Source organism: Myxocyprinus asiaticus, chromosome 4 (assembly GCF_019703515.2).
Source record: "Myxocyprinus asiaticus isolate MX2 ecotype Aquarium Trade chromosome 4, UBuf_Myxa_2, whole genome shotgun sequence".
Taxonomy (NCBI): domain Eukaryota; kingdom Metazoa; phylum Chordata; class Actinopteri; order Cypriniformes; family Catostomidae; genus Myxocyprinus; species Myxocyprinus asiaticus.
Window position 1 is genome coordinate 10,359,849 of NC_059347.1, and position 26,651 is coordinate 10,386,499.

At 38.3% G+C, this 26,651-nt stretch overlaps 1 protein-coding gene across 1 annotated transcript; it reads right to left on the bottom strand.

Moving 5' to 3' along the window:
* Positions 1 to 4,832: 4,832 nt before the first annotated feature.
* LOC127433966 (stress-induced-phosphoprotein 1-like) lies at positions 4,833 to 21,139 on the bottom strand. Its single transcript, XM_051686372.1, has 14 exons — positions 21,044 to 21,139; positions 19,970 to 20,179; positions 17,058 to 17,199; positions 15,078 to 15,219; positions 14,669 to 14,831; positions 14,454 to 14,580; positions 14,210 to 14,312; positions 11,700 to 11,820; positions 10,031 to 10,127; positions 9,795 to 9,919; positions 9,167 to 9,203; positions 8,959 to 9,062; positions 8,657 to 8,829; positions 4,833 to 5,769 (listed from the first exon to the last, which is right to left on the bottom strand). The coding sequence occupies exons 1-14, from the start codon at positions 21,050 to 21,052 to the stop codon at positions 5,697 to 5,699; spliced, it is 1,626 nt and encodes a 541-aa protein (XP_051542332.1). The 5' UTR covers positions 21,053 to 21,139; the 3' UTR covers positions 4,833 to 5,696.
* Between the last annotated feature and the right edge of the window lie 5,512 nt (positions 21,140 to 26,651).

The window sequence follows — 26,651 nt, forward strand, 5'->3', positions numbered from 1 at the left end:
ATGTCATTTAATCTAATTTCAAGTAACTGATCTTTGTGATCTGATGACGTAATCCAGGTCACATGTAATCCGTTACTGCCTAGCATTGAAGACCTTGTATCCAGTGGGTCAAGGTTTGGCTGGTTAGCATGTTCAGTCTTGTTAGCACCTGGTAGAGGCTGTAACTACATCATTTGGACCAAAAACACTTTTTCTCCATTGACTGCCATTCAAAAGTAGCTGTGTATTCTGACAATATGTTTTGCAGGCAGCATGTAAAAAGCTTATAAAAGCCCTGATTCTACATGACAGGGTCTGCTCATGGGTGCTGCCATGCTAAAATCAATTGAACAGTCGAATGCTACTCGCTTAATCTCAGTAACCATCCTGTTATTGGACACTTTAACTCATGGTTTAAAGTAATCATGGCTGACCGTGAATATTGAATTTCTTCAATGGAAGTGGTAACTGAAAACTATTGCATTTGAATGTTGCCCAAGGTGTCAGTGAGCTTGTATACATGGACTCCAGAAAGCTGTTAAGTGCGAGAAAGCTGCTTAAGTCTTGAAAGCGACATTCTTGTTTACATGCACTGTGTTAGTGGCTTTCTCTGTAGCTACCCCTTTTTATGCGGCTCGGTCAAAGCAGCTTTCTCCACAGTAATGCAATTTCTCAGTAAATCTTGTATAAATAACAAACATGGCACCTAAAGAAGATTTTGATATTTTCATTCTCTGTTTATTTCTTGATATCACAGAGTTGCTGCTGTGTTTGTTTCATTAACTTTCCATCATGACCTGCAGCGGGATTGCGCTAAAACAGTGGGGTTTCCCACATGCAGCAAACTCTGGGATTCCCCCAATGTAATTGAGCACAGATACCCGGACCTGAGGGACAGTAGTCGATATTTTCAATTGATGTGTATAAATTAGCATAGTTTGTAGTGTGAATGTGATTTTCCCTTTTCCCACAGTACTCCCATAAATGTTATATTTCTTTCCACTGTGTTGACTTGTTAATATGATGTAGGGCTACATTCAATGATGTTAATAATCCAGTCTGTTCCACGCATATGTGCACTCTTCATAAACCTTTAAGAATGCTGGTGAAAAATGATGTCTTTATCTAAATGGTGATTGCCTCTTTTAATTATCAGATGGGACTATAATTCTAGAACTGCCATATTCGGCATTATGATTTCTCCCATTGTTAAGTATACCAGTGATCTATCTCATCCTATACTGTCTCTGATATACACCGATCAGCCACAACATTAAAACCACCTGCCTAATATCGTGTAGGTCCCAGGGCCGGAGTGGGATTCATATTCAGCCCGGGATGTCATTTCCAAGTCAGCCCACACCCAAAAGGGGGGTTGGAGGTGAAGATGATAACAATAAAACAAGATCACAGCAAAAATATGCAATATATGTAATTACTTGAAAATTATTTAAGCTCTCCATGTCATTATACCACATACGGCATTCACTAAGATTTTCACTTTGTCATAAGACATCGTTGTATGTGTTGTAAAAATAAGTGAATGTTAAAGGGATATTTGATCATTTCCTCACCCTCATGCCATCCCAGTTGTGTATGACTTTCTTTTGCAGAACATGAATGAAGATGTTTAGAAGAACTGTTGGTCCATTCAATGCAAGTAAATGAGAAGCAGTGAGAAACAGATTAATAATTAAGTCATTTTTTTACTATAAATCTCCACTTTCACTTTCATAAGCACTCTTCTCTCTTAAGAGTTCTTCTTCTGTTTTTGGTGATTTACATAAGCATATCGCCCCCTACTGGGCAGGGAGGAGAATTTATAGTAAAAAAAAAAACTTAGATATTGATCTGTTTCTTACCCACACCTATCATATTGCTTCTGAAGACATAGATTAAACCACTGGCGTTGTATGGATTACTTTTATGCTGCATTTATGTGATTTTTGTACCTTCTGATCACCATTCACTTGCATTGAAAGTACCAACAGAACTGAGAAATTCTTCTAAAAAGCTTAATTTGTGTTCAACAGAAGACAGAAAGTCATACACATCTGGGATGGCATGAGGGTGAGTAAATGATGAGAGAAATTTCATTTTTGGGTAAACTAAGTTTATTTTAAAGACTATCTAGGCACATAATAACACTATAGAACTGTAAATGTTGATAACTCTTTCAAGATGTACAGGCTCACACTTTAAATGGTCAGTGCTTTGTATTTTAGATAATTAAAATAGCAACAGATCCAGTGAAACAATTAAGTTTGAGTGATTGTTTTTACATTTTTACATACATTTTACATTACCATTTTACAATGATAAGAGTGAAATAAAAGACAAAAAATAACACATTTGTCCTTTTCTTTTACTTGGAATGTAAATGTTCAGGACAAAGGCAAAAAGGTTACTGTCTCTTTAAGAGGGTTTTATCGCATGATACACAATTGAAGGAACTTTGTGCAGTTTGTTTCGTTGAGTTTATTCTTTTGAGAGCTGTAAAGTCCCGTTATTTTCGTACCGTGTCGTGCTGTTGCATCTGTATACATTTACTTTAAGTATTCTGTTATTTTGTGACAAAAAATAATTTTGCTATTATCATTCTGCGCTGGTAGGGAAGAGGATTTCAGAGATTAATTGATTGAGATTGTGAGACTGCAGTCAGTATTAAACTTGTGATGATCTTGTAGGCTACCTGAAGCACGTTCATCCATTCAGCTATTAGCAGCCTATCTGTTCTCGATGGATCTTCCGACATCCTTCCCGCGCTGTCAAGTGAAGCGGCGCAACATCCCTTTCGTCTCTCACAGGCTACTCTCTCATTTGTTTGGGTGTGAGATGATAAAATACAGACTGCGTCCGCTAAAATACGGAACGCAATTCTGATCCTTTAAATACCGGATGTTACGGACTGTTGGCAATTGTTATGCGACACATGATGAAAGTTTGTCAATCAACATGCGGACCTAACCGGCCCAATTTTTGACCGGCCCAGCGGGAATTCTCCCGATTTTCCCTATTGCCACTACGGCCCTGGTAGGTCCCCCTCGTGCCGCCAAAACAGTGCCAACCCACATCTCAGAGTAGCATTCTGAGATGCTATTCTTCTCACCAGAACTGTTCAGAGTGGTTATCTGAGTTACCGTAGACTTTGTGAGATCGAACCATTCTGGCCATTCTCTGTTGACCTCTCTCATCAACAAGGCATTTCCGTCCATAGAACTGCCGCTCACTGGATGTTTTTTGTTTTTGGCACCATTCGGAGTAAATTCTAGAGACTATTGTGTGTGAAAATCCCAGGAGATCAGCAGTTACAGAAATACTCAAACCAGCCAGTGTGGCACCAACAATCATTCATGCGATTATCTAATCAGCTAATCATGTGGCAGCAGTGCAGTGCATAAAATCAGGCAGATACGGGTCAGGAGCTTCAGTTAATGTTCACATCAACCATCAGAATGGGGAAAAATGTGATCTCAGTGATTTGGACTGTGGCATGATTGTTGGTGCCAGGTGGGCTGGTTTGAGTATTTCTGTAACTCCTGATCTCCTGGGATTTTCACCCACAACAGTCTCTAGAATTTACTCTGAATGGTGCCAGAAACAAAACAAAAAAAAAAAATCCAGTGAACATCCAGGCAGTTCTTGTTGATGAGACAGGTCATCAGAGAATGGCCAGTCTTGTTCGAAATGACTACACAATATTAGGCAGGTGGTTTTAATGTTGTTGCTGATCGGTGTGTATGTGTGTGTGTGTGTGTGTATATATATACATAATAGCTGCATAAATTTCATATATGCATAAATTCTGAAAATCTCTGAAAGTGTGAAAGAACTTTTTGGTAATACTTTACGATAAGGTTCTATTTGTTAAAATTAGTAAATGCATTAGTTATCATGAACTAACAATGAAGAATACAGTATATTTTCTACAGCATTTATTAATCTTTATGTTAGTTAATAAAACAATTGTTTATTGTTAGTTCATGTTAGTTCATAGTGCATTAACTAATGTTAAAAAAATATATATCTGAACAATGTATTAGTAGTACATGTTGAAATTAAGATTAAGATGAATAAATACTGTAAAAGTATTGTTCATTGTTAGTTCATGTTAACTAATGTTTTTAACTAATGCGAACAATTGGAACCTTATTGCAATGTCGTCTGTGCTGCTTCTATTTTAAGGATAGTTTAGATAAAAATAAATAAAAATTAGAGTGAAAACTTAGCCCATTCGTTTTTGTTGAGGGCCACCCAAAAGTAATTTCCTGGCTATGACCTTGGTTGAAAAATAAGAGGTGATTGATGATTCTATGAAGCATCTCATGTCTGCAGCATAAACAGTGACAATTTTAAGGTCTTTCAACAGACCACACTCCTCAAACATCATAAGTTTAAATGTCACCAGTAAGTTCTTTACACAGGACAACAATTGGGAGGCAAGTTTGACAAAATAAGAAGGCAGCTGTGCTGCTGCAAACAAACATTTCAAACGGTGATGTCACATTGCTGTCACATGACCTCACTTCATTCCTTAAACAGAGGGTTGAGTCAAAAATCTTGAAGAAACGTCTTCAGCACGTATTATACAATGTATGCAGATTGTCTATGCACGGAACATTTACACCATTTGCCAAAATGTGCAGCATACAACTGACGACACTGCAAGGAATAATGCATCACATCACACAGTGCAACATGCTAAATTTTTCATTAAATTTCCAGTGTGACGTATCAACTGAAAGTAACATCGGTTTAATCTTTTTTTTTTTTTTTTTACACAAAACTGCAAAAGATGTTTTTATTTCTAATATGATCAATATAACATTTGACCACAGCAAATGAGATCATGATTAAATTTAGAAATGATTTAATATTTGGTATTGAGTGCATTGAGCAGAAGATAGACAAGAATATGTTGAGTTACACGGACTCCACACAATTCATGGATCCAAAACTTTATTTAACTGATGTTGCATTTCAATACGATGCTGAAATCACAGCCAGTTACTCGATCGCAAACTATGAGCTGAAGTCAAACAGGTGGGAGATGATTTTTCTTGAATGAACCCCCTCAGCTATTAAACCCCACCCCACAGAAGTACATTATATAATACAATAATAGCAATGCATTCAGATTCGGAAATGGACATATCTCTAGCAGGCCTACAAATTTGAAGATTAAGTACTGTTGAGGAGTTAACCGTCAAGCCAGAGACTGCTCCCCTACCCACCCTCCTCCAACACAGCAAAAACCAAAACTGACATATGACTTGGATGGATCTGCATTCAATGCTGTTTAGAGGAATTATGGCAAATACTTTCAAAAAAATAAAATACAAATTATTTCCTTTAATATCAAGGCTCAAATCCACTCCTCTTTTAATGTACTATTGTCACTAAGGCTAGATGCTCTCATTAATGTTTCGTTTTATGAACAATGAAATATCTGAAAGCTATCAACCTGGACAAACACTAGTAATGCAGTGCTGGGTACAGACCAACTGTGTCACATCTTTAATAAATCCAATTAAGGCATTATACAAAAACAAAATCACATTCACATTACTTTAAAGAAAAGTGGGAGGAGAAGGGATGGGGAGCATGTTAAATTTGATGAAGAAAATTATTCGCATGGAATGCCGCCACTTCCTTTGCAGTCTTCTGTTGTTGCTCTGTAGATGAATATTGTCCTGCTTATCTTCTGGTTCCTCTGATCACCGAATGGCTATTAGCCCAACATCTATCAGTTTCTGAATTTTCTGAGCAATGACGGGGTTCTTCAGATGACTGGATAAATATAGAAAAAGAATATGTTAGCCAAGATCTAGAAATTAAAGAAGAATTTCAAAAGAAATGTATATTATTTTATACTATTCTGAAATCGGTCAAGAAAATGTCTTTCACTATTCACCCCAAAATTATAAATAAATTAAATTTTTTAGGACTTTCGATTTAACGCATTAATTTGTTAAAATTATCAACGCCATTAATCATGCCTCCATACCCATGCTTAAATTCTGTAACAAAAAAATATGTATTTTCCTTGAAGTACATGCAACTACGTGTTTTTTCAAGCCACACCAGTGGGGGCAGTCGGCATGTCTCACTAATAATATATAAATGTATATATTTATTAAATGGTGCTCTGGAAAACTCTATTCTGACAGGTCAATGGCGCCATCTAGCAGTCTGTTTTCTCTGAGTAACAACCGCACATCTGGGGATAAAGACGTACAGTTGAAGTCAGAAGTTTACATACACCTTAGCCAAATACATTTAAACTCAGTTTTTCACAATTCCTGACATTTAATCGTAGAAAACATTCCCTGTCTAAGGTCAGTTAGGATCACTACTTTATTTTAAGAATGTGAAATGTCAGAATAATAGTAAAGAATGATTCATTTCAGCTTTTATTTCTTTCATCACATTCCCAGTGGGTCAGAAGTTTACATATAATTTGTTAGTATTTGGTAGCATTGCCTTTAAATTGTTTAACTTGGGTCAAACGTATTGGGTAGCCTTCCACAAGCTTCTCACAATGAGTAGCTGGAATTTTGGCCCATCCCTCCAGACAGAACTGGTGTAACTGAGTCAGGTTTGTAGGCCTCCTTGCTCACAAATGCTTTTTCATTTCTGCCCACAAATTGTCTATCAGACAGGGCCATTTTGCCACAACTTTGGAAGTATGCTTGGGGTCATTGTCCAGTTGGAAGATCCATTGGCGACCCAAGCTTTAACTTCCTGGCTGATGTCTTGAGATGTTGCTTCAATATATCCACATAATTTTCCTTCCTCATGATGCCAGCTATTTTGTGAAGTGCAGCAGTCCATCCTGTAGCAAAGCACCCCCACAACATGATGCTGCCACCCCCATGCTTCACGGTTGGGATGGTGTTCTTCAGCTTGCAGGCCTCACCCTTTTTCCTCCAAACATGGTCATTATGCCCAAATAGTTACATTTTTGTTTTATCAGACCAGAGGACATTTCTCCAAAAAGTAAGAGCTTTGTCCCTTGCAAACTGTAGTCTGGCTTTTTTATGGCGGTTTTGGAGCAGTGGCTTCTTCCTTGCTGAGCAGCCTTTCAGGTAATGTCAATATAGGACTCATTTTACTGTGGCTATAGATACTTGTCTACCTGTTTCCTCCAGCATCTACACAAGGTCCTTTGCTGTTGTTCTGGGATTGATTTGCACTTTTTGCACAAAAATATGTTCATCTCTAGAAGACAGAATGCGTCTCCTTCCGGAGCGGTATGATGGCTGCATGGTCCCATGGTGTTTATACTTGCGTACTATTGTTTGTACAGATGAACGTAATACCTTCAGGCATTTGGAAATTGCTCCCAAGGATGCACCAGTCTTGTGGGGGTCAACTGATTTCTTTTGATTTTCCCATGATTTCAAGCAAAGAGGCACAGAGTCTGAAGGTAGGCCTTAAAATACATTCACATGTACACCTCCAATTCAATACACCTCCTACCAGAAGCTAATTGGCTAACTGTCTAAAGGCTTGGCATCATTTTCTGGAATTTTTCAAGCTGCTTAAAGGCACAGTTAACTTAGTGTATGTAAACGTCTGACCCACTGGAATTGTGATATAGTCAATTAAAAGTGAAACAATCTGTCTGTAAACAATTGTTGGAAAAATTACTCATGTCAAGCACAAAGTAGTTGTCCTAAACGACTTGCCAAAACTATAGTTTGCTAATATGAAACCTGTGGATTGGTTAAAAATATTGTTTTAATGACTTCAACCTAAGTTTATGTAAACTTCTGACTTCAACTGTATTAGACCGGTCATCAGGGTACTGCGAGTCATCTTTCCTGTTTCTGGATCACTGTGTGATCTCTACAAGTTAATAAAATAATTTCCGCTCAAATCAATGTTTCACTACCATTTATTTATTTGGCAAGCAGCCTTGCAATATGATGGATAATGAGACGACATTAATTTTCACAAAATAAACACCAACAGAACTACAACGCAAACCGGAGATGGATTTGAGCTGTTCAGCGATTTTATTTCTTCTCACATAATTTCGACGTAAATCAGTATTTTATGTCCATTTGTTTATTTATTTGCTTAGTAGCTGTGTAATAAGCGGGATAATGTACAGTCAGCCGATTGTTATAGCAAAATAAACCCCTTCAGAGTGATACAAAACCACCCTGTCAGGATTTATTTTGCAATAACCGGATGACTGTACATTATCTCTTACATATATACTATCTTTATTCGGGGGCCTTTCTCAGCAAATATTGATAATTCAATAAAATTATCGATTGACATTTTTGTATTGTATTGTATAATTTTCATGACAATTAGGCACATTCTCTCCTAAAATTCTCATTACTATTATGCTATTTAATTTTTGGTATTATTTGTTGTACCACCTTTAATAAATGCTTGATTTAAGTTATTATTAAAGTTACTGCATTACAGTAATAAGAATCATTGAGAATACTGGGAATTAAAAAAAAAAAAAAAAATCCCAAGTAAAATGCCTGGACGTATTATGGGGGGGGGGGGGTGCATACAGAATACATCTTTAAAAGAATAAAAATGTCTTGTTATTTTGGGGTGACCTGGACTTGTTTGTGAAATTCACCCTTTTAAACTACATACAATTTTGAAATGACAAAAGGTAGAAAAATTCTGAAATCGTTTGTCATACTCGCTGAGGGCTTGAGGGTCTTTCTGCATCTGCTCCAAGATCATACGCATGGCTGGATCACTCATGATCTGCTGCACCTCTGGATCAGCCATGGCCCTTCGCTTCACATCCTCAGGACTGTCGTTACGCATCGACTGGCTCACCATACAGCGCTGCAGACCCTCTGTCGCCTCCTGCAGGATGGGAGGGGAAAAACAAAGGCCAACAACATCAGCTGTCTGGAGTCTTCCTGCACAGCACAATCCCCATCCCTAAAATGACCAGAGATAGCACTGTCCCCAAACAGTAAAGTTCTTGCATACCTTGGAGTTGGAGTCAAGCTCTAGCGCTTTCTGGTAGACATCCATTGCTTTTGAGAAGTCCTTCATGGCCTCCAGTGCTGCACCCTTGCGTGTGTAACCCTTAACTAAGTATAATAAGAGTGGACAGGTGTAAAAGGTTTGCATGCAGAAAACATTCACTTGTTTGTTGTCACAGAGAAGTTGAGGGGACAAAATATACAGCACTTACTGAAGTTGGGCTCCAATTTGATGCACTCCTCACAATCCTGAGAAACAGAAAAATGAGAGTTAGTCCAATATGTTTCTTGCACTCATGTTACTCAATCTATAGCCCCAAGGCAAAATCATTTCAGCAGAGTTGAGTGCTTGTGACCTTAACTGAAGAGAACATAAAGAGACAAAGACCGAGTGTGGTTAAATAACGGATAACCTTCACAAATTTTGTCATTGTCCTCGCCAGTTGCAATAAAAACAATGAACAGAAGTTACAAACAATTTGCCAGTTCTTTTGATTAATCTGTTAAAATGATCCACAAACGAGTCTGAATCAAACTTGTCTGAAATTGGTCTGAATGACAGAAATGACTAAACCATTTGGACAAAACTAACTCTGAAAGTGGATTACATTTCTTTGGTAAAAAACAGCAAACCAAACGGGTGGTAAACATGTTTCTTGTTCACAGGTGCGAGACGCTTAAGCGTTGCTGTGGTTATCACTTGTAACTAATGTACAGTATTCCGTAAAAAAACACAGAATTATATTTCTGGGGATTTACTCCCACAATCAAATGTGGCAAGTGTGTGCATGGCCAATGATTGCAAACAACCTGTGAGTCCATGTATATGTGTGACTGTACCTTGAGGGCAAGCGGGAATTCCAGTAGTTTGGTGTAGCAGGCAGCTCTGTTGCTGAAGAGCTTGGCATCATATGGGTTTCTCTTGATGGCCTCGGAGTAATGTTTCATAGCTAAAGGATAGTCACCTACAACACACAATCACAGAACAATTCACTCACATCCATAATTTTTTTTACTTTGTGTACTAATCGATCTGAACTTCCTGTGTAAGGAGTGAATTTGTTTCATAAACACACCCTTCTGAAAGGCATCATTGCCCTTGTTTTTCTCTTCCAAAGCTAAATCTGGATTGATGTAGGCCTGTTTCTCCTGTTCCTTCAAAATTTTCTCTGCCTGCAAGGTAGCAGAAGTCACAATTACTCAGAAACTTTCAGCAAGCACCCAAACATAAAATCATGTTCAAATTTTGAGTATATGCTTTGAGTTTCAAGAGTCACGGAAAAATACCAAGGCCTCATTTCATCACAAAATTAAAATAAGAAATAAGAAATTATTTACGTAAAGTAAATTAAGCCCATTTAATGCCCGTTAAAATGCTTTAGCATTTTATGACAATAAAGCACACTTACTACCAAATTCTCTTTAATGTAATGTGAAAAAATCTCATTCTCATTACTGCAAATATAAAGACATTTTACTTAAAGGAATATTTCACCCAAAAATTTAAATTCTCTCAACATTTACTCACCCTCATGCCATCCCAGATGTGTATGACTTTCTTTTTAGAAGAATATTTCAGCTGTGTAGGTAAGTAAATGGTGGCCAGAACTTTTAAGCTCCAAAAAGCACATAAAGGCAGCATAAAAGTAATCCATACGACTCCAGTGGTTAAATCCATGTCTTCAGAAGCGATACAAAGGATTTTGGGTGAGAACAAACCAAAATGTAAATTCTTTTCACTGTACATCTTGCCATTGCAGTCTCTAGTTACGATCATGATTTCAAGCTCGATTATACTTCTTAGTGTTTGAACGATGCGCAGAGCGCTAAATGGCACTAGAAGGTGTAAAAAAGCTTGAAATTATGACCGCCAATGAGACTCCTGATGCCAGAATTTATGGTAAAAACAGATATATATATATATATATATATATATATATATATATATATATATATATATATATATATTATATTGGCCTATTCTCACCCAAAATCAATTAGGTCATTTCTGAAGACATGGATTAAACTATTGGAGTCTTATGGATTACTTTTATGCTGACTTTGTGCTTTTTGGAGCTTCAAAAATCTAGCCACCATTCACTTGCATTGTGAGGACCAACAGAGCTGAGAAATTCTTCCGAAAATCGTAGTTTGTGTTCTGCAGAAGAACGAACATCATACATATCTGGGATGGCATGAGGGTGATTAAAAGAGAGAATTTTCATTTTTGGGTGAACTACCCCTTTGAGGTTTTTTGGTAATTCTCATTCTCAATGATGGCTCTCTTCATATTCTAATTAGTGTAGTCCAGTATTGTTACTATTGCAGTAATTAATGTACAACAATGAGTTTCTATTAAAAGCAGCATAGATTAAAATCAATGCAACAAATTCTACCATGATGTATAAATACTTTACAACAACAATAAACATAATTATTGTTTTCACATAACAGTAATTGAGATTTTTTTCACATTACGCTAAAGAGAACTGGGAAAGAAAACGTGCTTAATTGTCATGAAAGTCATGCCACCATGAAAACCATCTTAAATAATCCTAAATTGAAAAGTATCAATTTCTTTATGCTAAAAAGATAACTTCTTATTTCTTTCTTTTGATTTTGGGGTAAAATATAACCCGGGCATGTTCTTGACAGGTTTTGTCAGAGTCACCAACCTAACTGAAAAGATACATATATATAGAGATACATTTAAGTCACTGAAAAAATTGTGTTAAACTCACTGACCTGTTGGCATTTCTGGAGGACGTCAGGTGTGCGATGCTCTGTCAGACTCTTATTGAAGAACTGAATAGCCTCCTTGTACTTCTCCTGTTTAAAGTAGGAGTTACCGATCCTGGCATATGCCCTGCATACAGACAGATTGAAAGATCTATATTGAGCTCTATATTATAGTGCAAGATATTGTATCAAAGTAACCAGCTTAATTTCACACAACAACCACAAATTAATATTCATTTTACTGGGTGAGGATGAAATTCTGTGCGGGATTGTGGGTACTGCATACAATTTTAATCATAATGCAAGTTCCACGTGTACGGTCATTGAGATTAGTAAACGCAACCACACAGGCGAACAAATCAAATCAATAATTTTGTTTGTCAGAATTGCCGTTTGGCAGCATTCTCTCTCTGGTGCCTCACTCTGCAGCGTATTCAACGCTTGTTGAGTTTAGTGTAAGCATGCAGTTGTTGCATATTTGCTGATCTTAAAGATGTGTAAACCTACATAAACCTGTTAATTCAACATGCAAATGGCTTTAACACATCTTTGCCAGTGAATGACATGATAAAACTATCACTCCAGTGTATAACCACTACAACTACCACTACAAGAAACACACTACAATACAAGTGGGCGACATTGGACACTTAGACCAAACCAACACTGACCAACATAAACCAACAATGAAATTCATGCTGGTGTAAGCTGGTCTTTTAAGCACGAAAATAGAGATCAAAAATTAGAAAGGCGAGATTGTTGTAAATCTTCAGATGTTTTAGTATAACAACCCCCAAGAATGCCTAATCCCCCCTGCCCCCCACCAATATACAGGTGCATCTCAATAAATTAGAATGTCGTGGAAAAGTTCATTTATTTCAGTAATTCAACTCAAATTGTGAAACTCGTGTATTAAATAAATTCAATGCACACAGACTGAAGTAGTTTAAGTCTTTGGTTCTTTTAATTGTGATGATTTTGGCTCACATTTAACAGAAACCCACCAATTCACTATCAAAAAATTAGAATACATCATAAGACCAATAAAAAAAAACATTTTTAGTGAATTGTTGGCCTTCTGGAAAGTATGTTCATTTACTGTATATGTACTCAATACTTGGTAGGGGCTCCTTTTGCTTTAATTACTGCCTCAATTCGGCGTGGCATGGAGGTGATCAGTTTGTGGCACTGCTGAGGTGGTATGGAAGCCAAGGTTTCTTTGACAGTGGCCTTCAGCTCATCTGCATTTTTTGGTCTCTTGTTTCTCATTTTCCTCTTGACAATACCCCATAGATTCTCTATGGGGTTCAGGTCTGGTGAGTTTGCTGGCCAGTCAAGCACACCAACACCATGGTCATTTAACCAACTTTTGGTGCTTTTGGCAGTGTGGGCAGGTGCCAAATCCTGCTGGAAAATGAAATCAGCATCTTTAAAAAGCTGGTCAGCAGAAGGAAGCATGAAGTGCTCCAAAATTTCTTGGTAAACGGGTGCAGTGACTTTGGTTTTCAAAAAACACAATGGACCAACACCAGCAGATGACATTGCACCCCAAATCATCACAGACTGTGGAAACTTAACACTGGACTTCAAGCAACTTGGGCTATGAGCTTCTTCACCCTTCCTCCAGACTCTAGGACCTTAGTTTCCAAATGAAATACAAAACTTGCTCTCATCTGAAAAGAGGACTTTGGACCACTGGGCAACAGTCCAGTTCTTCTTCTCCTTAGCCCAGGTAAGACGCCTCTGACGTTGTCTGTGGTTCAGAAATGGCTTAACAAGAGGAATACGACAACTGTAGCCAAATTCCTTGACACGTCTGTGTGTGGTGGCTCTTGATGCCTTGACCCTAGCCTCAGTCCATTCCTTGTGAAGTTCACCCAAATTCTTGAATCGATTTTGCTTGACAATCCTCATAAGGCTGCGGTTCTCTCGGTTGGTTGTGCATCTTTTTCTTCCACACTTTTTCCTTCCACTCAACTTTCTGTTAACATGCTTGGATACAGCACTCTGTGAACAGCCAGCTTCTTTGGCAATGAATGTTTGTGGCTTACCCTCCTTGTGAAGGGTGTCAATGATTGTCTTCTGGACAACTGTCAGATCAGCAGTCTTCCCCATGATTGTGTAGCCTAATGAACCAAACTGAGAGACCATTTTGAAGGCTCAGGAAACCTTTGCAGGTGTTTTGAGTTGATTAGCTGATTGGCATGTCAAAATATTCTAATTTTTTGAGATAGTGAATTGGTGGGTTTTTGTTAAATGTGAGCCAAAATCATCACAATTAAAAGAACCAAAGACTTAAACTACTTCAGTCTGTGTGCATTGAATTTATTTAATACACAAGTTTCACAATTTGAGTTGAATTACTGAAATAAATGAACTTTTCCACGACATTCTAATTTATTGAGATGCACCTGTATATGGCATCAAAGGGGGGAATGCCCTGATCATTTTCAGAAATTATTTTTAGGTCATGATTTTAGGGGCTCCAATTGTGCGCGCACACTAACAGCACTCACTTAGCAATTTGCCTGTAGTCTTCTCGGTTCTCTCTGCCCACCTCAATGGCCTTCTCGCAAAGCTCTCTACATTTCTCAAATGCTCCCTTTTCAAAATAAACAGCTGAAAGAGAAAAATACATATTCAGGTTGATTCAATCTCATTTCATTTCAATACCTACTGACACACTTGTAAGTTTGGACAAACTCGAGTACATTTGCTTCACATGATGTTAAAAACATAAGCTTAAGCTTAAATTCTTACCTGCTTGGTTGGACAGATAGGTCATGTTGGTGGGATCATGCTTAAGAGCCTCTTCATAGTGCTTCAGTGCATTGGTAAAATCTTTCTGCTTATACGCTGCGTTTCCCAGCTCCTTTTCCTTCAAGGCCTGGAGGAACAGAGTTAGGGTTATGTTAAGCCACTTCAGACAGAGCACTAGATCTATGCCAAACCACATGTGCTTTGCCCATCAGTACCATTCTCTTGTTCTCAGGTAGGTCTTCCTCTTTGGGAGGGGGCGGAGCTGTCTCTTTGGGTTTAGGGCGAGGGGGCGGAGTCGGTTCCTCTTCATCCACACCAGACAGATCAAGCCCCAGCAGCACTGACAGAGTGGTCATCACACGAGGGTCCTGCAGTTTTCTAACATTCAGAACAACAAATGAAGGAAATCAACATTTTTTAACAAGAGAGCAGCTTGCAATGTGATAAAACAGTTATAAAAATTAAAAGCACAGTAGCAGTGTAATAATGGCTACTGTTGAAAATAAAACTGTACAGTAAGTCAGTGCAATACTGGGGTCTTGTCCGGGTTTATTTTGACTGTAAATTATCCCTTACGTCAAGTAGCCTGAGGAGGACACAAACAGAAAGACATGGAGCACCTACGTGCCAAGCTCTGACGGTTTGTTTCTGAGCTGCTCCAGCAGCTCCCTGTAGCTGGGGTCAGAAAGCAGCGCTCGGGTTCGAGAGTCGCCCTCCAGCTTCTCATACAAGTTGGGAATAGAAAATGGGTTCATCATTTTCCTCTCTAAAAAGAACATGACAAAACATCAGTTATACTCGCAGTGAATCTTTGACGATGAGCCATGCTATTGTAACATAACAGCTTTTCACGCCTCCACATATATTTATCCAAATAATCTTCAAATCATCTTTTGATTTTACCAATCAGAACACTTTGGTACAGGTCATACAAAGGCAAAGACAGTTCACAAATGTTACAGACAGAGTTCCCATATTTTTTGACCAATTCATTTCCATGACTTTTCCAGCCATTTGAAAGTTATGATTAATTGATTACAACTTTTAAATGTTGTACCATTTTATTGAAATTGCTCTCACATAATTTATTTAATTCTCCCTTTTTTTGTTGTCCTAACATTGAAAGCACGTAATTCTGGTTATGTTTGCACTGTCTACCTTATGTCTCATTTCATTCCATTAGATGTCAGCAAGTACTAGGGAAAATAATTTTTCATCTATCACAATATACAGATCTGAAATGTAGGTGGCGCTCTAATGCAGTGGATCACTCACACCAAAGGCATCCAGTCAAATTTGGATCACATGCATGTTCCTCACTGTTTCATTGAACATCTCGGCCTCTGAGTGGACTAAAACAGAGGTACTCAACTTTGGAAAGCAGGGTCACTTTAGCCTCGAGGGCTGAACTCTTTTTTTTTTTTTTTAATAAAAGATTTTAATGAATTTTTTTATATGAATGAGGCCAGTAGATTATGCTAAATTTTCTATTTAATACAGTATGAACAATAATAAAACATACACAGATATATTGCTTAATTATTGCAAAAGTGTGGTTCTTTGTAAAATAAAAACTGTGATATTAAAATAATGATCATATATAGGCCTATACATGATGTTTTTTTTTTAGATCCACACTTTTACAAGTAGAAACACTGATGACACACTGGCTACCTAGTGAACACACACACACACACACAAACACAAACACACACACTAGGGTTGCCACAGACATGCTTGAAGAAACACACTTTATTATATTTCTAAGAACAAATTGACAGAAAAGCCATCTATGTGCATGTCTGACACACTGTTTGTTCGGAGGCGCGCAGTCTCATGAAACACGCGTATGTAAAGGGTTCTCACACTTGTTTCAGCCTTCTGAATTTTTTTTTGCAAGAATAGTATTGTCTATGAAAATGCTGCAAATGACCTCAGACATCTCAGCTCAGGAGGTGCTCTGAGTTAATTTTACTTTATTTGTGAATAATCATTCGAACTGTGGTGTTAGGGCGACTAAAACTGTACAGTCACATTCCTGAGAGAGCCACCATTTGATATATGACTTGTCTATTAAAGTGCTATGTGATAAACGTTTCTGTTCAAACACATATTTCGACATCGCCTCTAGGTGGCGCTAATTTGTGACGTGAAGATTTAAGGCTTTATTTTTGTTATTTTATGAAACAAATACAAACGTGATGGTATTCTTTAAAAAGTTCAGATTTAAGCTTTCAAATGGTACCACATTTGGGTGTCACACATAATCAGGACTTTTATAATTGAAGTGTAATGGCGCTGTCTATATTTTTATACTAAATCAATTGAATCTAGCACATTACCACCACATGACAGCTGTATGATTGTTTTTAACAGTTCACCTCTACTATGGTCTCTCTACATCATCCGTCCCTATCATGCATCCTTCATGTGTTGAAGCATGTGAATGCAAGCGTTTTTCGAGTGACTAGTCTTTTGCCTGTGATTAGTTTTGCTCTTTCATTTAGTTCTTGGTGTGAACAGGCCTTTACTTACTGCAAAAACATTTTGATCATCCATCCACGATTTAGAAAATCTTAGCCAACAAAAACAAACATTCTTTACCTGCTAACCGTGCTTCCATCTTCTGAAGTCCTTCCTTGAGCTGCTGATTGGAAGGCTCCTGACGTAACCCCTCCTGATAGGTCGCTTTGGCATCCTCAAGTCGCCCAAGAAACTCCAAAGCAGCAGCTTTTCTTGAGTAACCCTTAAAAAATAAATAAAACAGATGTAAAATAAAGATTATGGCTCTGTTAAGTATGTCCTTCCATCAGGGTTCACACCCTTTTTGACCAATGAATTTCCAAAAAATTTCTAGTCATTTGTAATAACTGGATACAGATTTTTAAAAATAATTTAGAATCAGACTGATTTGCTAAAGCCCGGTCACACTAGGCTTTGAGCATGCAAAATTATTTTGAACATCGCAATGGGCCAGGATATGATGTCACGCACTAGGGCTTTTAATAAATAAAAAAAATAAATGATATGATATTTAAAATGTTAGAACGTACCATCTAATCACTTTTCAATGAAAACACGTAACTTTGAAACATGTCTCCTTAGAATTGAGCCAAGAGATCAGTGTGTGATGTTTCGATCTTCTACTGGTCACATGTTTTCTTGTCATCTAGATTCCCAGGTCAGAGAGGGAGTCGACAGAGAATTCTCCAGGGCAAGTGGAAACTCTAGAAGGTAATAGAGAGCAGATACCTGGATCCCTGAAACTGCACACATCCTCAGCTTTCCAGTCATGGCTGTTGGCTCTTCCAGGGAAGACTCTGATCACCTGCTCCCATCCTCGCATTGCAGCGTGATTCCTTGGAAGCATTTCTCACCGATCAATGACATCTGCCTCTTTCAGATTGTGCAAAGGCACTGCCTGGTGTCACAATGTCTCTTTCGGTTCAATCATTGCCCCTTCACTGGGATTGCATGCCGAACTCCGGTTTCTCTTAGTTTCTCACCTCCTTTTCTCTCCGCTGTTCTCAACACTCTGTACCCTTTTATCCTCTTCCACTCTTGCCCTCTCCGCATCAAGATGATTAAGGACAGGTGTTGGCAATTGTGCAAGTGCGATTCTCTACACTACCACAACGCGCCCAATAGCGGTGCACGCTGAGCACCGCAGCAATATGAAATTATTTATCATTACAATTCAACTCACAAAGTTTGCCAAAATTATCGCTTGCCAAGTGTTGGCTATAGATGCAGTACACTTCAAACAATTCACAGCACTAATAAAGCAATAATTAGCGATCTATCTGAATCATGATGGTAAAAGGATATATAGACTTTAGCCTATCCATTTGATTTGATATGAAGCGCCTGTAACTGTCATGCAACTAACGCTTTATTATAGGTAAAAAGAAAGGAGACCATTCATCAACTTGTGCACGCCGAGGCCAGTTATGGTCTTAAGCCGGTGTATACAGTACATCAGGGCTAGTTAACTGGCGGCCCATGGGCCAAATCCGGCCCGCCAGTCATCTTTGTCTGGCCCTACAACTGATTTTTGATAAAATTGCCTCACCATCTGAAATACCATAGTGCTCTCTGTGCAAAACTCAGCGTTTGCAGTCGTGAGCCTCAGCAATCAATGGTGAGTTTAACCAGAGACTATTTAGCAGAGATGAGCCACTTCTATTAAAATGAATGGGAGAAATTGGAACACCCAACCAAGAAGCTCTAGCACCCAACTGTCAAAGGATGTTGAAAGGAAGAGTCAATAACCTTTTAGATACATACATCACCTGTCAATCATCTCGAGAATGTGCATGCACATTAGCTATACAAGCCGGGAAAATTTAGTTTTTTGGGTAATCTGAGGTAAAGAAGCACAATTTATGATACCAGCGTTGTCAAATTTTACTGCTGATTTGAAATATGTTCTTTGATCGTGATTTTGACCAACCGTTTTTGAGATTTCGATGTTCGATAGTCTCCCGTGAGTGTTCCATAGATGGCCGATAGTGGACTGACTTACTAGAAAGACTTTGGTTTAACAGCGCTCATTGGCACATGCAACAGCATTCAGCTGTCATCAGTTGTCCAGACCAGAGCGTGTGTTTAAGTTTTTCTGGTGATAGTTTAATTATACTGCTTTGCTAAACATGGATCGCACCGTTTAGGTGAGCATTTGATTGTGTCTTTTTCTATCAAATGTATTTATATAAACTGCTTAGTTTGGAGGGCGCACACATGTGCGGCTGATCATATTAGGGGCGTCATCAAGCCAGTGATTTTTTTTTTTCTCTTCCTTATTCAGCTTTTGGTGGATTGACAATGTATCTAGCTATAGCGTTTGATAATATCTTTATGCAAAACTCAATTTTTCTATAAAAAATAAATAAAAATAAAATGATTATAATCGAAAAAATAATAAAAACAAACAAATAAAAATACAAAACTCTGCCCTAGTTTGAATAGGAGCCTGAAGTGTAGTGTGACCAGCCCTTAGTTTATCATTTAGACCGATTTGGGAACCATTTCGGCAAATACACTGAAAGAAACTCAAAAGATGTTTAAGTCCTTTTTTACTGTCAATCTCCACTTTCACTTTCACATTCTTTTCTTTTTGGCGATTCACATTCTTCGTGCATATCGCCACCTAATGGGCAGGGAGGGGAGTTTATAATAAAAAAAGGACTTAGATATTGATCTGTTTCTCACCCAAACCTATCATATCATTTCTGGAGACATGGATTTAACCACTGGAGTCATATGGATTACTTTTATGCTGCCTTTGTGCTTTTTTTGGTACACATTCACTTCCATTGTGAGGACCTAAAGAGCTACAATATTCTTCTAAATATCTTCATTTGTGTTCTGCAGAAGAAAGAAAGTCATACACATCTGGGATGGCATGAGGGTGAGTAAATGATGAGAGAATTTTCATTTTTGGGTGAACTATCCCTTAAGGGTATAGAAGAAGCGGCAAGAATGAGAAAAAGATAATAGCAACAATAATAACTGACCTTGCCCCAGTCTGGCTTAATCTTTATGGTTTGGTAGGCATCTTTCAGGGCATTGTCATAGTCGCCCTTCTTGGCATAGGCAGCAGAACGGTTGCTGAAGAGGACGTGATTGGAGGGATCTAATGACAGGGCCTCCGTGTAGCACCTAACCGCTTCATCGACATTCCCTGCACTCAGCGCCTTGTTACCCTGATCTTTCAGCTGCGATACCTGGGAAAAGAGAGGAATATAACATTAAATTCTAAATCTGTCCCATTATATCAGATAGAGAACAGCAATGCTATTCAGTGAAGACACAAATGTAATTTCTCCACTTCAGGTTTTTAACTACTTTAGTATCTGAGAGTTAGGGTGGAACGCAAGATTTGAATAACCCCCTAAATTGCAGTCTATATGGATGCAGAAGATTTGGAATATCGCGCATGAGTCATAACGTGGACTACTTATCTGGAACTTTTTGGAGCTTGACACTTTCACTTTTGTTGTATGGAAAAGCACAGCCTAGGCCCTAAACATTCCACGTAACATCTCTACTTGCGTTCCAAACGGGGAATAAAATGGACACACTCTGTGCTCAGTAGCAGCACAGCATATGTTGTCAAGACTCGACATAAATTTCACTGACAGCTGATGCCCCACATAGTGCATAATATATAGCCCCAGTCTCCGTAACTGAATGAATGGTGGTCCGCCCTCACACAAACACACAGAAGTCTCTAGATCTGGCATGAGCTCATGCTATCCTGCTACTTGATGGTGCAGATCGCCCAGTTAAATGAATCTGCATTAATAACAAAGATTGGCATCTGTGCTAATAATGATCAATCTCCCTAAGAAAACGTTCTCAGTTGAGAAATCACAGGTTACAACGCGACGCGTGCCACATTCAGCTGCTAACTGTTAGCCAGCTAGCTGAGAATCCCTTACAAATCATTGTTGCGGTTTAAATTATGCATGTCTTCACAATAAAAAAGGACATTAAACTTTAAACATGGCTTACTTCGCGTGACGGTTGCACAAACTCTGCTAGCTCTTTTTCAAGTATGACATTAACACTCTGAAACAGTTACTTACTTTCTCCATCGCGTGGGTATGAGATTCCAGAATCTACTAAAGACACTAGCGTCGCCCCGCCTCTCCGGTTACTATCAATGACGCCGGAGATCTGGGTTGCCAGATGTTGTAGCTTAAACCCACTGGAAACAGTTTTGTACGTGTAGGTGTGACGTCTAGCTGGCATTTCATTGAAGTATAATTACATTCTAAAATGTATAATTCTGTATGCCAAATTCTTAATTCATAAACAAAAGTTTGCAAACTGCCTGTTATCTTTTCCGCATTTTATTATCTAATAAAGACCTCTCATCAAATTTCTTAATCATATAAAGAATTTTAAACGGAAGATTTCCTAAAAACTAGGATAATTATCTCAAGAAGATCTAAAGTAACTACGTGCTTTTCTGTGTATACGTGTGTGCACTGCATTTGATGAAGGACACACTTTTTGGCCAGGTAGTCCTATTCATGCTAGTATGAATAGATTTCAGAAACGCTTCATCCGGAAATGTGGGCATTGTCATAACAACAACAATAACCACGAAAATAGCCTACTCTACTTAAAAGGTTTTGTTAAACAAGCACCAGTTAAGCACAAGGAACAACTTTCTTGGTGTATACAGTAGGCTTAGGCTATATAGTAGGCCTGCTTACAGTAGAAATGAGCCGTCTGTTGTTCTCTGATGCAATTCTTTATTTTTTTATTCCGTTTTTGAATTTGATGTCTCCTCAGTTACCTAGGGATTATTGGATTGTAAAGCATCCAGTCCTTCTCACTTCAGAATTTTGACAGAAATAGTAGGTCATCTGGGAATATCTCGCTTTCTGTTTTATGAATACTGAGGATTTGGACATACTGCTCCATTGGCATACTGTTTTTGGAATACTGTATGAGTATTCGGACACCGCGTATGTGTTTCAGTTGTCGTCTGTATTTCTCTGTTATGTTGTTCTGTTGATTTACTTTAAACCTTCTTGTATAACTCATATATTTTGATTAGAATCTTGATTTGTATTGATAATTGTGTTTTATCTTTTTTGTATTTGTTTATTACTGATTCTAAAATTGTTGAAAAATATTGTTCAATAAAGAAATAAATACATTCTAAAAACTTAATTTGTCATTATATAATCTTGTTTATAGAAAATTATACATCATTTATTCAAATTAACTTTTGGGAGGCAAAAAAAATAAATAAAAAATAAATATCGATTGAGGCTAAATTATATTTTAGGCCTATAGAAAGTTCTGGAACAGTTATATTTACAAAACGATTCGTACTATCTGGCAACCAGAGTGAAAGCGCTATAGGAAGTAGTAATAGCGTTACGTTTCCCACCGCAGTAGCAGCGCTCCTGTCTCTGATTGGATAACGTTTGTCAAACGGCTGATGAGAAAAAGAAACGCGAATGTTCCAGATTTATTCTAGTGAATTCTGCGTTTCATCGTGTTTGTGGAACATATTTGTTCCTGTATAACAGCACGCGTTGTTGTTCTTTTCCCCCTAATAATTCAGAAGAATAAATTCTAATAACATAACTTTTTAGAATTCCGATTTCTATAACATAAAAATAAATAAAACAAAATATATTCAAATTAAATACATACTCAAGTTCATATGTATACACTTCTATTTAAAAAAAAAAAATTATTCACATTTGGTCCTAGATAAAACCAATATATGGTGTTAATACATTATAAAATATTTTTATAGATCTTATAATGTATCATATGTGCTCTACTATAGAGTCATACACATTGATAGATCTACTGTCCCAAACAGATTATTCAAAATACAACAATAAATGATCTTTTGATGTGTTCTAAAAGATGGTAAATTTATGTCTTACTTTTATTGGTCAACTCTGCGCAGTCCACCCATTTTATTTTTCATTTGTGTATAAAAGTGGGGTCTGGAAAGCAATAGGCTCCCTAAAGCTGCTTTTGAGAATATAAGTGGCCCACAGCACCACCAGTAATTTAATTAAAATTATCATTAATATTGATTATTATTAATATAGTCAACTGTTATTTCAGGTATATTTTAGTTATAATGTCCATTTTGCTTACATATGAAAAAATTGGTCTCTTAGCCAATGCTGTTAATTATACAGAAGACCTTCTAACTAGGTACATATGAAATATAAATTTTACAAATTTTATTTTATCATTATTTTTTTCATAATTTGGGTCACATTTTAGCTTTTTTTTTAAATGTACAAATTCGATGTTTATATATATATATATATATATATATATATATATATATATATATATATATATATATATATATAGTACATATATTTCATACATATGTTTTATTACATGTTTATTGTTTACATGCATAATTTGTACTATTTACAAGTATTTACACTGATTTGTACATCAAGAATTAAAATGGTTGCATCTTTAAGACTACTGGCAGTTCAGCCAGAGAGCGCATATTAACAAGAGAGAACGCGCACGGTTTCCCAGTCTACACTGGAAGCAGGCAGTGCGTCGTATCAAAAGCATATATTTGCCATTATTATCAATGATGTTGTCTTCATTGTAAGTGTCCGTTCCGGTGCATTGCATAGCTCTGACAGTAAACGGATGCCCCATTCAGTTGCTGACGAGCTGCAGAGCTACTCCAGCCAATTCATTATCATTTGACTGAAATACAATTATTTTACTTATCAAATATCATACATGGTATCACGAGCCAGCTCGTGATGTTTCTGGTCTCTGGTCTACTAATTTAAATACTTTTCTTTCTAACCACTTGTAAACATAATTTTAGTAACAGTAACATTACAATAATAATATTAAGTAAATGTTTATACCAGTGGATTTTTGCTGAAATAAAGTATGATACAGGTTATTCATCATTGATGAAATCTACTGGAGCTCACAGCTGATTGGTCCATGCTGTCTGCGCTGCAACTAAATACGGTTGTCAGTTCACCTTTTAGTGCTTAATCCTGTTCTGTACACACACAGTTCAGTAATTTATGGGAGTGACAGTCGCATTCTACTACTGAATTAACTCCCGAAAAATTCAGGTAGTGACATCCACATTTTCATAAATTCCACATAGTGTGTACAGAACCAACCTGGATAACTAGTTGTTAATGATGTGATTAATAGTGTGAGATGTGTCCGTCTTCTTCATGGTGCAAATCATCAAAAGGTATGTGTCTTAATTTCTTAATTTTTTTTCCAGTCTCCCTCTCCACAGTAGTTTCTCTCATCAGCCCTGTGGTTTTTACATTTTTCACCTTATTCAACCAGGGCCCATTTCAGCGCTCCACTCTTCTGGGTTTTATTTCTACATTTTTGCTATGGTTATCACTGTAATCACAATTGCAGGAGTCAGTCCTGTATTACATACACACATGAAATGAAAATTTAGGGGATTCACTTCTGCATTTAAATGCGGTTGTCACTCCCGAAACTTTGTAGTGTGTACATAACCTTAGAACATTCACTTCAAGTCTTTCAGTGTTGACAGCCTTAAGCCGCTGCGTCCCTGCTATGTTTGACAGAACCGTTCGTGTCTAGAAGGTAATCGCTCAGTTACCTAAAGTCTCTAGAGTGCCGCATGCGCCGTTCACACACTATGTGTGGTGATACATGCGTGGCCAAGCAACGTCTGTGGAGAGCGAGGCCGGGAGAGGAAGAACAGTAAGGATTGACACCTGTGGGAAATTCTCTCTAACAGCTGTTCTGTGTTACAGTGAGAACTGGAGAGGGATAAAAGAGTCCAGACCGCCAGAAGGGGAGAGAGAGACGCAGATAGCAGTGATCGGGGATGGCTACAAATCCCTCCCCCGCCCACAATTTTATGATCTGATGATGCCATTGCATCTACACTACACACTGCTCTCTCTCACCTGGAAAAAAGGAACACATATATGAGAATTCTGTTTGTAGACTACAGCTCAGCATTCAACACCATAGCGCCCTCCGAGCTTGAAACTCCGAGCTCTGGGCTTAAACAGCTCACTGTGCAGCTGGATCCTGGACTTCCTGTCAGGTAGACGCCAGGTGGTTAGAATGGGCAGCAACATCTCCTCATCACTGACCCTCAACACTGGAGCCCCGCAGGGCTGTGTTCTCAGCCCACTCCTGTATTCCCTGTACACACATGACTGTGTGGCAACACACAGCTCCAATGTCATCATTAAGTTTGCTGATGATACGACGGTGGTAGGTCTGAGACTGACAATGATGAAACAGCATACAGAGAGGAGGTGCACACTCTGACACGCTGGTGTCAGGAGCACAACCTCTCCCTCAATGTCAGTAAGACCAAGGAGCTTGTGGTGGACTTCAGGAAAAAAGACAGAGAACACAGCCCCATCACTATCAATGGAGCACCGGTGGAGAGAGTCAGCAGCTTCAAGTTCCTCAGAGTCCACATCACTGAGGAACTCACATGGTCTGTCCACACTGAGGCCATTGTGAAGAAGGTTCACCAGTGCCTCTTCTTCCTGAGATGGCTGAGGAAGTTTGTAATAAACCACCACATCCTCACACGGTTCTACATCAGCACTGTAGAGAGCATCCTGACTGGCTGCATCACTGCCTGGTACGGCAACAGCACTGCCCTCAACTGCAAAGCCCTGCAAAGGGTGGTGCAAACTGCCAGACACATCATTGGAGATGAGCTTCCCTATACCAGGTGGTGTGTGAAAAAAGCTCGGAGGATCATTAGAGACTCCAGCCACCCGAGCCATGGGCAGCTCTCACTGCTACCATCAGGCAGGCGTTATCGCAGCATCAGGACCCACACCAGCTGAATCCATGACAGTTTCTTCCCCCAAGCATTCAGACTTTTGAAATCTTGATCTCTAACGATCAATATACATCAGCACTGCACTTTATTAATCTCACACTGGACTGTCATAAATTACAGTAGTTTGCCCTCTGGCCACCACAGGAACCTCAGGATGTATGCGTCTTTGCTAGGCACTTGGACTTGATAAAACATAGATTCAATGTCAGCCATCATCGCAACCGGTTCCTCACGGAATCTGACCATCTCTCCAATAAATGTGTTAGTGAGATTAGGCTCCTGAAGTAACTGATCATTCAAAGAAAATATGTGGTAGGCTCCATTACAGTCGAAGACAACACAAATTTTCTTCTTTTTGTGACGGTACATGCTGTGGTGAGAATATTCCACACTCTTCCATCACCATGGTGCAACTCTTCTTCAGGTAATTTCCTGGGATACCCTTTCTCAATGATGCTGTTCATAAATCCAGTGTAGTCCTCATGGAACTCAGGATTGTTCTTGAGTCTCTTCTGAAGATTCTTGATACGCTGCTCTGCTACATACCGGTTGTTTGTCATCCGGATCTTGTAATTCTTCAAAGGCAATTTCATGCAGAATTAACCATTAAGGAACTGAGTAGACTTGGTCACAGACGTCATGCATAGTCTATCTTCTTGAGAAATTTCAGACTTGTCCTCATAGCGATGTTCAGGAAAATCAGGATTAAACTGCTTTGTCAGCAAATCCACTGTCTTCACTGCATATGGTCTGTCGTTTCTGAAATTGAACATTTTCCAATTTCCATGGCCTTATGAGCATTCACTCCAATCATTAGCCCCACTTCAGCTTCAATATATGGAAGA

Coding starts and splice junctions, on each gene's coding strand:
- LOC127433966 (XM_051686372.1), bottom strand. Junction 11,821..14,209: donor GACTACAGGCAAATTGCTAA/GTGAGTGCTGTT, acceptor GTCTGTATGCAG/GGCATATGCCAGGATCGGTA. Junction 9,063..9,166: donor CAAATTGGAGCCCAACTTCA/GTAAGTGCTGTA, acceptor TATTATACTTAG/TTAAGGGTTACACACGCAAG.